General features: G+C 42.2%; 1 protein-coding gene across 1 annotated transcript; it reads right to left on the bottom strand.

Annotated features, from left to right (window-relative positions):
• Window positions 1–8,389, bottom strand: gpr19 (G protein-coupled receptor 19). Its single transcript, XM_026148338.1, has 2 exons — window positions 8,164–8,389; window positions 1–2,240 (listed from the first exon to the last, which is right to left on the bottom strand). Exon 2 carries the CDS (start codon window positions 2,212–2,214, stop codon window positions 940–942), a length of 1,275 nt encoding a protein of 424 aa, XP_026004123.1. The 5' UTR covers window positions 2,215–2,240; window positions 8,164–8,389; the 3' UTR covers window positions 1–939.
• Between the last annotated feature and the right edge of the window lie 6,004 nt (window positions 8,390–14,393).

Below are 14,393 nucleotides of genomic sequence, written 5' to 3'. Positions count from 1 at the left end.
TTCATATAACAAATCATCTTTAATCACACTGATCAAACTTCATGAGAACTGATCACAGCTACAAACATCCATTTGATCTCAAGTCTGGATATTTCAGCACACTGGAAGGAGGACAAATATTCAGGTTCTATCCCTGTCGAGCGTTTCCACACAGCAGTGCTGAGGATGATGTTGAGGAACCCATCTCAATCAGAAATTACAGGACTTAAGTCCCTCTGCAATCGCACTTTAAGATTTAAGCTACCGATCCACACCAAACGAGTTCTGCCTTGATGCTTTTTAAGAACTAAGCACCATTCTGAAAGTGAACCGAATCAAACAGTGTCTGCATGTTGTCATGTTTAGCTATGACCACTCAGCTAAGTTTGAACCTGAATGGGTCTTGCTGACATGGTTGTTAAAGTCATAATTGATCCTGATTGTATTCCAATGATTCAGCCCAGTTTATTTGAACAAGCTTGGATCCCGGGCTTTGGTATATAACCAGCTCACCGTTACTCAGTCATTGTGACAAAGCAGATAATGTCAGTGTTAACATTTTAGCCTTTACTAACATTAGCATCTACCACGTACATTACTGTAGCAAACCAGATGCAGTTACAAGACTTTTATGATCGATGACCACACAGAAAGTTAGCTAGCTAACAAGTTGACATCAAAACACAAAATGGAATTTATCCATGGAGAATGATCCATCAAAACACAGCACGAAAACAAATTCTGATTGAAATCTGAAGTATAAAAATCACCAATATGGCTGCTATAGGGTTTCTCACATCACAAAAAGCCCTTTATACAATCTGAACACATTCGGTAAACGTTTTACTTAAATACAGTGCTAGCATGTTAGCCTCCAGCTAATTCACCTGCCACCACTGGCACTGCTATGTTAGACAAGTTTATGTTTGTGAGTTCAGTTTTAAAGCTGTCCAAGCTCATTCACACAAAGGTATTTGGAGGGTTCGCATTAGTGGGCCAAGCTACCTTCTTTTCTTTAGCTTCTCGGTCAAATGTATCGTAGACCGAGTCTTTAGTCACCATCTTTGCTTGCACTGGGATGTCCACCACCCCAACATAATTCTTTTTGGCCATGCGGGAGCTTGCGGTGATGGTGTAGGCATTACTGCGGTAGCATTTCATGGATGACATGCAGAATGTCTCCCGCATGCCACGTCTGAAGTTTGCATTGTAGACAGAATACAGGGTGGGTTTGGATGCTGTGGAGCTGAAGGAGATCCAGGAGATGGCTGTGAAGAAAAGCAGTCCCTGCCTGCTGGGCCCATCAGACTCCCTCGGATGCCACAGTTGGGCAAGATAGAAGGGTGTCCAGGTGAGGAAGAAAACAGAATTAAGCATAAGGAACATTTTGATGGTCTTGACTTTAGTCCGCGGGACAATGTTCATTGTCCGCCGCACAGTGTGGCCATCAGCACTGATCCTCCAGATGTACCTGACCACCCTCTGGTAGAATGATATGATCAATCCAGCAGGGACCAGAAAACCAATGAGAAGGTGAACTGCTGCGTAGACTATGCTGCCCCAGCTCTCAGGAAGGAAAAAGTCACAATGACTGTCTGTAGATGTAGATCCATAGAAGAAGAGGCAGGGGGAGACGAAGGCTGCATCAAATAACCACGAAGCCAGAATCATCTTCTTTGCCTTTTCTCTGGACACTTTGAAGCTGAGGGGATAGACGATTGTGTAGAAGCGGTCTATTGAGATCGAAAGCAGGACGTAGACCTGCACACCTGGACAAAGGTGCTGTAGATAGCGCACAGCCTTGCAAGCTGCTGTGCTCATTGGCCAACGTCCAGAGGCAACCTGCAAGAGGACGAATGGGGCACAACCGAGGCTCATGAGCAGGTCCGCGCAGGCCATAGACACCACAAAATAGTTGGTTGTGGACTGAGTCCGTCGGCTTCGGTGGATGACCAGGCATACGAGGGCATTTCCCAAGATGGAGACCAGCCATAGAACCCCAAATACCAAGCCTAGGACGGCAACCTCACCTGAAGTCAGCTCATCAGGGACAGAGGTAGTATTCAACTGGCCGGTGGACGTGCCCTCGAGGCTGCAGAGGGGAGTTGTGGGTAAGGTTGCCAGGACAGTTGAGTTTTCTCTCTTGGAGTAGTTAAATGACATCTGATACATGAACGATGGCAAGTAGATGGAGGGATTGACACCGACTGTGTTTGATGTCTGGGCATACACCATTGCTGTACTGCTGGGTCAGAGAGCAGCTGTGGAGACACAGACATTTGGCATTAGAAAAACCACAACCAAATTAATGTTTGGGAAATATTTTTCAACATAAACTGTTTATTTATCCCAACAATACTCCTGATTACCAGATACAATCGACAGCTCCTCACAATCCCTACACCAAGTTATTACTCAACAATAAATAGTTCAGACATGCAAAATAAAAAGGTTTGTTGGTTGTTTGGTGGTTAGATAGACTACTGCTGGTCATCTTTCAGAAAGGTGTGAGGCTCAAGAAGTAATGAGATTTGTTTTATTGGCGAGATACGTAGGTTAATGGCAAATTTTTTGATAGATACAAAGGTAGGTAGTTAGGAGAATGGGTCGTTGGTGTGTGAACAGATAGTCAAGTTAGTTGACAGGTACGTAGATTGGTATTCTGGTAGGTAGATGAGGTCATTGGGTAGAATAGCTGGTTTGTGAAAGCACCATAGGTTATTAGATTGGCAAGTCAAGTGGTTAGGAAAATTGATTGATTAATAGTTGGCTGAGTGGTATGTTGGCAGGTGTGCTAACAAAAGATAGAAACTGCTTTATCTCATGAGGCCCACCTGTCTCAATGTTGTAGCCAACATCAGGTGAAAATTAGTGACAGGCTAGTCATTCTTCGTTTAGATTTGAAAATCAAAATCGACTGTGCCTAATATTAGTTAATGCTAACTTGCATGCTAATGTTGATAGATTACTAGCTATCGATGTGTCCTGAATAGATAAGGTCAGCCGTACTACCCAAATGCCACAGTTGGGTTGCTAACTTAGCATCATCAACTAATGTGACAAAATAACCTAGCAGTTTCATTGCATTCAAACTCTGAATGTAGTTCAGTTAAAGGCCAAAGAAGTCATTAATAAGAGTTTGTTGATGTTGCACAGGGAGCTTAAATAGATTGCAGGGTTAGTCAGAATTAGCGTCATTGATACACAGCTCCAGAAGCTTGTTTGTAGATTGGCATTGAGATAAAGAGTGAAGGATATGGTCGGTTGGTAAGTTGGTAGGAAGTTTGAAAGTTTGGTTTGTTGTTTGGATATCAGATAGTTAGCAGTAAGTAAGTTAGCTGAGAGTCATACTGGTGAGTTTAAATAAGATAAGATAAGATAAGATAAGATAAGATAAGATAAGATAAGATAAGATAAGATAAGATAAGATAAGACTATTGATCCCACAACGAGGAAATTTTTGCGTTACCTCAACTTAGGTCAGAAGGAAAATACAAAAAATACAAATAAAATACAAACAAATAAAAAGATACGTAAGATAATACACTATATACAACGGTAGCATACACAGTAAGTGATTATGGTTTGTTCATGTCACAGCCATGCTCATCTCTGAGTTCTAATTAAAACATTTACAGAGGGTGATCTTTGCTCAGTAGGAATTCTACTTGGGACTTGAAATCATGGACAGGAGCGTTAATGAAGCCGTAGTTCTACTTCAGAAGTCACGTCTGGGGAAATGTAGAATCTCCAGATATTAAAAAAGTGAGGAAGCTGTTTATGTTTTCTTAAAATCCAGGAAATGTCAGAGGCAGCAGTGCTCAGGACTGTTTTATGGAAACACAGCTGCATGTTTTCCTCTCAGGTACAAGACAAACTCCACCACATGGAACTATTCATCATCACCGTCCTCATCTCCACCTCAGAACTTAATTCCCAGTCAGTGCTGCAGCTGATTTGATTAATCCTCCATAGAGAGCCGGCTCTCCTATGAGGTCGCTCTTTAAGGATGTGAAGAAGCTCTCAGAGGAGATTCTGTTTATGGCTGCCGTTGTGTTTACTCTTCTGGATTTAACCTTAGCAACCACATCCATCTTGACTGATGGTGGGTAGGTAAACGAGGGAAGCAGGACAACGCAGTTTAAACTAAAGCGTCACCAAAAGAGAGTAAACATAAATCACTCTGAATTATTTAGGTTTTTGGTGTGTTTAGCTTTCTGACATTTCACGCCCCAAATGATTTAGTATAAGGTGTAACTGATAATTAATGCAGACCTGTGCTTTTCCTTATTAACCATCACACACTAAATATTCCTAAAGATATTATTTTTAACTCTCAATCTGTGAGAAAATACACACAGTCACAGCAAGACTTCAGACACAAAACCCCGAGGCTTTCATTATTATATCTGGAGACTTTAACCATGCCACACTGGACTCTACTCTGGCTGCTTTTCACCAGTTTGTGAATTGTTCCACAAGGAGCAACAGGACAATTGACCTACTGTATGCTAATGTGAGAGATGCATACAGAGCCACCCCCCTCCCCCCACTAGGGAAGTCAGACCACAACCTGGTTTACCTACAGCCACAATACACACCCCTCGTCCAAAGGCAGCCTGTCACAACACGCTCCATTCGGAGATGGACCCCAGAAAAGGAGGATGCTCTGAGAGACTGCTATGACACCACAGACTGGGATGTGCTCCTGAGCCCACATGGTGAGGACATAGAGGGGGCGACACACTGTCTTACAGACTACCTCAACTTTTGTGTGGACACAGTCGCCCCTGCTAAGACGGTACGGTGTTATCCTAATAACAAACCGTGGGTAACACAGGAAGTCAAAACTGTCCTCAACATGAAGAAGAAGGCTTTCAGGAGCAAAGTGAAGGAGGAGATGAAAGCAGCACAGCGGGAGGTGAAACGGTGCCTGAGGGAAGCAAAGGACACCTACAGGAGGAAGGTGGAGCAGAAGTTGGAGAGGAACAATATGAGGGAGGTCTGGAATGGTGTGAAAACCATCACAGTCCACAACACCAAGAAAAGCACAGTGGGGGGGACTGTGGAGAAGGCAAACGAACTCAACAACTTCTTCAACAGGTTTGACCAGCCCACAACCCCCCCCCACCCTCACCCTCACCTTCACTACAGAGTCCTCTCCCCACTCTCCTGCCTCCCTCGCTTCCCCCCCTTCCTGACACCATGACACCCCCTCCTCCAATCCCAGCAAGACATCTCCCCCCCTCCCCTCCTCCCAAACATCTCCCAGTGTCACAGTGGATCAGGTCAGGAGGCAACTGAGGAAGCTTCGCCCCAGAAAGGCAGCAGGCCCAGACAAGGTGTGTCCTAGGATGCTAAAGGCATGTGCTGCTGAACTTGGGGAGCCGCTACAACGAGTCTTCAACCTCAGTCTGCGACTGGGGAGAGTGCCCGCCCTCTGGAAGACATCCTGCATCGTCCCGGTCCCCAAAAAGAACCGGCCCAATGAGCTGAATGACTTCCGACCGGTGGCACTGACGTCACATCTTATGAAGACTCTAGAGCGGCTCTTCCTCAACCTCCTCCGACCACAGGGACAACATGCCCAGGACCCACTACAGTTTGCATACAAGGCGGGTGTCGGAGTGGAGGATGCCATCCTGTACCTCCTACACAGAGCCCACTCACACCTGGATGGGGGAAAAGGCACGGTCAGGATCCTGTTTCTTGACTTTTCCAGTGCCTTTAATACCATCCGGCCCTGTATGCTTCAGGAAAAACTGAACAGGATGGAGGTGGACCCCTGCCTGGTGGCTTGGATCTCCGACTACCTCACCGACAGACCACAGTACGTCAGGCTGAAGGACATCACGTCTGACACTGTGGTCAGCAGCACAGGAGCACCACAGGGAACTGTGCTGTCCCCTCTTCTCTTCACCCTGTACACCTCTGACTTCTGCTACAACTCTGAATTATGCCATATTCAGAAGTTTGCAGATGACACGGCCATCATGGGGTGTATCTGGGATGATCAGGAAGAGGAGTACAGAAGTTTGGTGAGGAACTTTGTCGCATGGAGTCACACAAACCACCTGCAACTCAACACCTCAAAGACTAAGGAACTGGTTGTGGACTTCGGGAGGTCCAGAGAAGGTCCACTGCCGGTTCAGATAGAGGGGGAGGAGGTGGAGGTGGTCAACAAGTACAAGTACCTCGGGCTGTGGGTGGACAATAAACTGGACTGGTCATGCAACACAGAGCACCTGTATAAAAAAGCCCAAAGCCGACTGTACTTCCTCAGGAGGCTGAGGTCTTTTAACATCTGCAGGAAGCTCCTGAGGATGTTTTACCAGTCAGTGGTTGCTGGAGTACTTTTCTATGCTGTGGTGTGCTGGGGGAGCAGCACAGCAAAGAAGGACTCATCCAGGCTGGAGAAACTGATCAGGAGGGCTAGCTCTGTGGTCGGCATGAAGCTGGACACTCTGGTGACAGTGGCAGAGAAAAGGACATTAAAGAAACTGCTGGACATTATGAACAATGCTGGGCATCCTCTGCACACGGCCATTAACAACCAGAAGAGTCTGTTCAGTGACAGGTTGCTTCTCCCCAAGACAAGAACTAACAGACTTAAAAACTCCTTTGTCCCACACGCCATCAAACTGTTTAACTCCTCTCTGGAGGGGAGAGGGAGGGGAAACAGGAGGACAAAGGAGGGGGGAACAACTAAGCTGTAGTGCCTCTTCACCTCACTGTACAATACCTTTGTGCAATACTTTTTGTAAATAGTCAACAGTGCAATAGACTCAATACTTGAAATGTGCAATTCACTTGTATTTTTATTTTTTATTCCTATTTATTCTATTTATCCCCTTTGTATATTTTATTTATATTTGTTTCTGTATTTATATATGTGTGTGTGTGTGTGTGTGTGTGTGTGTGTGTGTGTGTGTGTGTGTGTATATATATATTTATATATATATAACAATTCTGTAACTGTAACTTCGGTCGTTGCTGTGCTTTTTTTGGAAATCGAATTTCCCAGAGGAACCCACCCGAGGGATTAATAAAGTTCTATCTTATCTTATCTTATCTCTTATCAATCATGCAAAGCTACTCTAGAAGAGTCCAGGAATAAGAGTATGAAACTGGAAATGAACAGAATAAGGTTACCTTTAATAATTACTTAAATAAGTCTCCAGCTGTAATTTAACCCTGCTGTAAATCTTTCATATTATAAACAACACATGCAGACATTTGAAAACAAAAAGTGTAAATGTACATTTAAATTATTGATCTGGATTAATTCCACTCTGATATAAACACAAAGGACTCAAAGCGAACAGTTTACTTCATCCATAACCAGGATACTAATAATTAATAATGAACACAAAGCACTTTTTACTGAATGACTAATTAATTATTGTTATAATGTCATAAAATTACAAATGTTCATCATCATGCTCTCACACTGCCAGAAACTTTCTCAGTTTTTGTTCAAAATGTTCAGCAACTAAAATCTGATATGTTGATTTACATGAGTTTATTAGAGAATTACAAAACTCCAGATTTAATTTACTTTATTTGCTTTTCATACATAATGTAATTTAAAAAAAAAATCAGTAACGTTTTTATCCAATAACTGATAATCAGCCGGTTAGGTGTCTGTTTGCCCTGAACATTAGAGTCAAAAAAGAAGTGATCGATTAATCGATGCATGGAAATAAATGAGCAGCTATGTTTTGTTTGTTTTTGTTTTGTTTGGGGTTTTTTTTTGTTTGTTTTTTTTACATCAAAGTCCTGATTAAAACAGATCTGTGCAGATGCCGATCTGCTGTACATGGCCAAATGTTTGTGGACAGTTCGATGAAGGCTCTCTAACTGAAATGATTACCTCCTCCATTAAAATACGAATGTGTCTCAGAGGAGGCTGATGATGGTGCTGTAAACCCCGCTGTGACTGATTCCGGCCTGAAGCCCATCATGTCTACCTGCTCACCGCTCACACCAGCACAGTTTGATGAGCTGAGCAGCTGAGAGTCCAGCCTGACCGCTCATGGAAAAACACCGAGCAGGCACACCTGCTGCAGCTGTCCGCCGCGTGCAGCACGTCATGTCCTCTGAATAACGAGCTCAGGCTCAGGCCATGTTCTGAATAAATACGGATTAAAAACCAAGATAAGGAAACAAAAGCCTCCATCTTACGTCATTCTAGCCGCTCCTCCGGCTCCTTCCATCCATCAGCAGTCAGCGCGGCGTCACGGATCCTGCCTAAACAACATGTCTGCTGATGAAGAGGAGGATGATGAAGGATGGACGAGGCCGACAAAACCTGCAGGTGATCAAGTGTCCCGGAGTCCGCAGGTGAGGCAGATACGCGCTCAGAGGATGGAGAGACGCTTCATGATGGTGTCTGATTCACAGGAGGAGGAGGTCCGAGCAGCCAGCAGACATCACGGCAGCTGGAGGATGAAGCTGCAGCTGAGGAAGAGGAGGGTGGATGTTTTCTTCTCTGTCAGCAGGGGCGGACCGAGGCTACATGAGGGAATGATGAGCCTCAGCTGAAGACTGCTGTACAGAAGACTGTTTATGCCAATTATATAAAAAACTGAATTGATAATAAATTTAAAAAATACATGAATTTAACAGAAGTGCAGACTGGTTCCAAATAGAGCTTCAACATGCAACAAGAAGAAACGGGAGTGAGACAAAACATTTTTTTGAACATGCAATTTATTAAAAACAACATTTGAACTGAAACAGGCTTTTTTTTTTTTTTTTTTTTACAGCTGATCAAACGTTTAAGACTAAAACAAAAAAATAAAAGCAAAAACCCTAACCCTAATGGGGCTGCAGTCTATACCAGTAACGGCCTTAATTTGGATCGAGGATTGTCCAGTGTCTTGTCACCAATTGGCTCCTCCGGCTCAGTGCTTGAAAAATTTTGGGGGGTTTTCCACTTGATGTTTTTGTTCCATAACCCACAGGATCATTTAGGAAATTCCAAATGATTGTCTTACTGCGTCCAACCTCAGCAGTGATGGTGTGCAGCAAGAAACCCTGCTTATGCAGTTCAACAACCCAACAACGTTCAAAAAGGGAAGTTTTTTTTGCCTTTGCCATCAGAAGGTGATGACAGTGTGAGCACCTGACAGAAAATGACAATGAATCCATATTTTTGCACAGATTTGGCCTTTTAAAGGCACGTGGTCCTAAACTTTTGATCAGCTGTAAAACAGCCTATTTCAGTTTAAGTGTTGTTTTTAATAAATTGCATGCTCAAATAAATATGTCTTGTCTTCCTCTCATTTGTTGCATGTTGAAGCTCTACTTGGAACCTTGTTAAGATCCAAACATGCAAAATATGATTTTTTTTGCGCCATTTTTCAAATGGTCCACAACTTTTGATATGGACTGTATAATCTCAGATCCCATAAACAACACTGGAGATCTCTGTCCAGAAGAGTGCAGTCCTAGGAACGGCTGTTAGAGGACCCAGGCTTCAAGGAAGAGAGACAAAAATATAGACATTAACAAAAACAATTTTATGATTAAAATGATATAAATAAAATAATCCAAAGTATGACGTCCCTCGGCTACCTTGGGTGTGAGTCTTTCACTCTTGTCCTAATAAAGCCAAAAGTTTTGTTTTGTAGGGGTTTAAAGCAGTGTGGATGAGCGAGGGCGCTGGCTAACAATCTGTCCATCACAGCTCCAGAGTTTGCAACTGGGTTGCACTACAAAAACATCATATAAGTATCATTTATTAGTTCATGTTCATGGATACAAGCTGATGTATTTCAGTATTTTTCATGTCTGTCCCAAGAAGTTGCAACACTTTTATTTGAATCCAAACCCCCATCGTTATCCATGTCTCACAGATTCATCTTTAGTGCCTGAAAGTGAGACGTTTTTAAAGATCACTAAAACATTTTAAATGAGCAACTAGAGCTTGACCTATTTTTTAAGACAGATATTTAAAAAGTAAGCACTCATTTTTTAAATTTGTTCACGTTCTGCCTGTTTGTTCCAAAAATGTTGCCAACAGGTAAGTTGCAGAGTTCCCTCTGGTGGACAAACAATGCAACATTAGCTGTCATAACATGACTGGAAGGTGTTGCTCTGACCTCTTCTTTACTTTTGTCATTTTCATATATTGGCTGTTACAGTTGCTGGTAGAGATAGATAGGACTATTCACTGATCCTCATGTTGAGAGATGATCAGGCATCATGAAGACGAACTTTCCCTTTCCCATTCATTCATTGACACCCTAACCCCCTTCTTCTGGTCCCTTTTAATCAGTCAGTGACTCAAATTGGCCAATGAATCGCCCCTTCTGGTGGGATGGGGGCCTGAGCTCACACAGGGCAGGGCTGGTTCAGTGTTTGCTGTTTGTTGTTGTTTACAGCGTCCTGCAGCCTCGGTGTTTCCCATCGACCGTCCTCACTGTCAGCCCGCTATCTCTGTCTCCCAGGCCTTCAACATGTTGGCTCTATAAAAGGAAATGATGTCGTCCATCTGTGGTTATTGGTCCAATGCTGATGGGGGTTGCTTGCGCAGCATATCACCATGACAACCACTGTGCTGAGAAGACCAACAGGCCAGTTGCTATGGGAAACCAACGATGGTGCTAATATGAGAGAGGAGAAGGAATAATCATAACAGACAGTAAAAATGGTAGTAAGAAAATATTTCAGACACTCGTTCATGTAACCAGGTGAAGACGCTTCAAACTGGTGTTTCATGAATTAAAATGGTATCCAATTACTGCCAACAATAGAATTTAAATATTTATTATTTATTTATTTATGTGAGATACAAATAAAAAATTAATAAAAGTCATTATTTGTTATTATTGGCCAATGAAAAAGCTTTAACTATTACTTTAATTTAAAATATTTGGAATTAAAGTAACAGATTTGACCTGGTAAGTAACATTTACATTTAATAATCAAACATGTTGATGTGCTCTTGTATTTGGCAATATTAATCATTATTAATATTAATCAGCTGATGAAGTTTTTAAAATATTTAGTTTGAGTTTGGGTCTTATTTGTACTGAAATATGTAAAAGGTTTCTGAAAGTACGGAAGGTAAATAATACCAAGAAAATCTATCAGGGGAAATTTCTCAGAATCTAACGTTATGTGTAACTTAGCCAAAAATCACACTTTTAATTATTATTTAATAGTTGAATTATTTTTAAAGCATTTTTATTTGATGTCCTAAAATGAAAAATGTTCCATGATTTATCCTTCTACAGATTAACGTTTTATTTCTATATTTTTTGTTTTTGGTGTTTCCCTTTTTTCTTACCTTTTATGACCTTTGAGAATTTTACCCAACTTCCTACATATTGTGATAGAAATAAGACTAAAAATCATGTTGCACATAGATAAAAAAAACAAACAAAACATTAGTAACATTAATATGACAGTTTTAATACAGTGAATGTATTTTTGATTAGGATAACTGATGTTGGCCTAGTAGCAATTGGATTATACGAATCAGAGTAGTGTTGACACAATAATGGCAATAACAAACACTGTCTCTATCTTGGCTGCTAACATTGAAAGAAAATATTTGTTATGTATCTTACTGATGAATAAAATCAATCTTCTTTTATATTATACACAAGCAATGTTCCCTCTAATTTTCCATGTGTCTGAGCGAACACACAAACTCCCTGAGCGGTCCCTTGAAGCACTGTGAGCAACATCAGACGTGTGCACTGTGGTCACGCCAGCATCGAATCCATCCAAGTTACATGGTTTATTAAAATAATCAAATTACAGCGTTTACATTTATGTTACACTACTTTTAATTAACTGCTTTAGCCCACTTACAATGAAAATGTAAAAGAAATCTTGTTCATGACCTGTGTAGTATGTTAACACTATTGGAAGTAAAAATAACTTGAACTCCAATTTTGAAAACACAACTTTCTTTTTTCTTTTTTTTTTTATAAAGCTCTGACTTGTATTATGAGTCTGTGGTCTGGGAGAGAGTCCTGTAACTCTCTGTCTGCAAAATACAGTAAATAATGACCAATGTTGGGCAATAATTATATAGTTACTTCTTCAAAAAAGTAACTGAGTTATGCAAACAAAGTTTTTTGCAGCTGTTTACCTAAAAATGCAGCCAAGGCATTTTTTAAAATAAACGTTTCAAACTATTTACAGAACAATCAGCTGTTCTGCATCAAATTTGAAATATTTGTGCCACTCCAAAAAATAATTTCTGTCCACTATGAGATAAAGGAGAACAGCCTGATACCTGCAGGCCTGACAACAGGAGGTGTATCACTCCTGTAACACCTGTAACATTCAGTAGTCGCCTCATTGTTCTGACACACACAACAAAACTATTGACTACACTACACACTAACACAAGATTTGTGCTAAACGTTGCAAATCTCTCACATCTCAAAACTGCCGTCACTCCTAAAACTTCCCCCCTCCCTAAACAACTAAATGCCATGTTGCCATATCAATTTTTGATTGGTCGACATGGTACATTTTTCCACCAATAGGAAAGGGTGGGTTCTTTTGGTTTCATCTTTCCTCACAGGCGGAGAGGGCTTTCGAGCGTTTTCCTTATAAAACGCCGTTTTTACCATTTCTTCGCAGTAAATATAAACAACAATAGTGCTCAGGAAGAAAACCAAACATTGCAGATATTTTTATCATAACTCTGGTTTTCGTGGCCTATCAACACAATTTAAAAACTGGTATAAAGTCCACACTTTTTCCGCCAATTGTTCCATCTGTCCTGCTCACATCTCCAAAGGTTGTCCACATTGTCATTAACGTGGCTTCTCTCCACATCAGCCACGCCCCTTTGCTAGCTAAAACACCGGTGTCGGCACATAAGGATGCTGTCATAGCCTGTCAGCAACGTTGATTAGCTGCTTATATACGAATGTGAATGGCATTATTGGCTGGACTATGGATAAGGTGGCATCGTTCTAATCCCATACGGTAGCAGCCAGTCACTTACTGACCAACACTGCAAAACAGAATTGTTAAAGTATTCTGAAACCAGAATATTAGTAGGGCAACAGAAAGGGGTTGTCATTGTAGGGTAAGAATGTAACAAAAAAATCTAAATCTGTAACAAACAAACACACAGAGCGATCGATCTATTTTATCGATCTATTTTACTCGATCTATTTACAAGGGAGGCCCCGGTCACTGTCTCAGAAAGCACTCTGAATCCTACCGCAAAATGACCCCGACTCAGACCTCCGCTTGCCGCCTTTTTATTGAAAACAGTTACAGTACACACAAGCACCTCCCATTTTAAACCCCCCCTATGGTTACAAAAGACAAGGCACTATGTGTGTATGTGTGTGCACGTGTAAGCACGTGTAAGCACGTGTGTGTGTTTGGGGGTGCGTTTGTGTGACCTCCTGCCCACAAACGGATCATAAAAGCAGGAAGCTGTCACGGCCAGGCGGATCAGCGTGGCCCTCTCTGTTTCTCTCCCTCTCTTCCTCTTCTCTCTCGCCGGGGCGGAACTCACTGTGGGTTCACGCCCTCGGCCCACGCCCTCGGGAGATGAGACACCTGGGTCTCATTAAGGGGAGCAGCATTTAAGCGAGGAGGTGACTGCAGTTCGTCGCTGGATCGTTGTCTACCACGCGTTAGTGAAGTCAAGCTACAGCAAGTTTAGTTAAGAGTGTTTTCCTCTGTGCGTCTTTCTTAACCCTGTCTCCCTGTCTACAGAGCTTCCTGGATTTTTCCCCGTGTGATTCCCGTGTGGCAGTGTCGGAGTGTGAGCCTGTGATCGTGTGAGTGGATTTTCTGAAGAATGCGTGCTTTCCCTTGGACTTCCCTGGAGACCCCTTCTCCCCACACTCAGCTGTATATAACCCCCCCCCCCGCACGTTCTTGTATATACACCTGGTGACTTGTAAATAAACCCTTCTTGTGAACATCAGAACCGGAGTCCTGCGCTTGAGTCCTGCTCCAAACCGTAACAGAAGCTCACTACACAAGTAAACAGAACTTTCAGATAGGATGTCCCTAATAAAACGCTTCAGCCTCCCCCACCAACAAACTGGCTGGAGACAAAGGAATGTCTTTGATCATGCTGCTTGAACTAAGGCTTATAAATTTAAGTAACACAATGACAACATTTAACAATTTGACTCCAACAGTGGCACTTCTAGCTTTTATTTTATTTTATTTTTATTAAGCTCAAATCACTTATTCTGTCCTCCAGGTGTCCTGCAGGTTTTAGAGGTGTCCTTGAACTAACACAACTCATTTAAGTGGCTAAATTACCTCAACTTCTCTTGAAGTTCTCCAGAGACCTGGCAATTAACTAATCATTTGATTCAGGTGTGTTGACCCTGGGTGATATCTAAAACTTGCCGGACAACGGCCCCTGAGGACTGGAGTTGGACACCACTGGATTACGTGTTGAAAAT

This window comes from Astatotilapia calliptera, chromosome 17, assembly GCF_900246225.1.
Source record: "Astatotilapia calliptera chromosome 17, fAstCal1.2, whole genome shotgun sequence".
Classification (NCBI taxonomy): domain Eukaryota; kingdom Metazoa; phylum Chordata; class Actinopteri; order Cichliformes; family Cichlidae; genus Astatotilapia; species Astatotilapia calliptera.
This window is presented reverse-complemented; position numbering and strand designations above follow the sequence as displayed.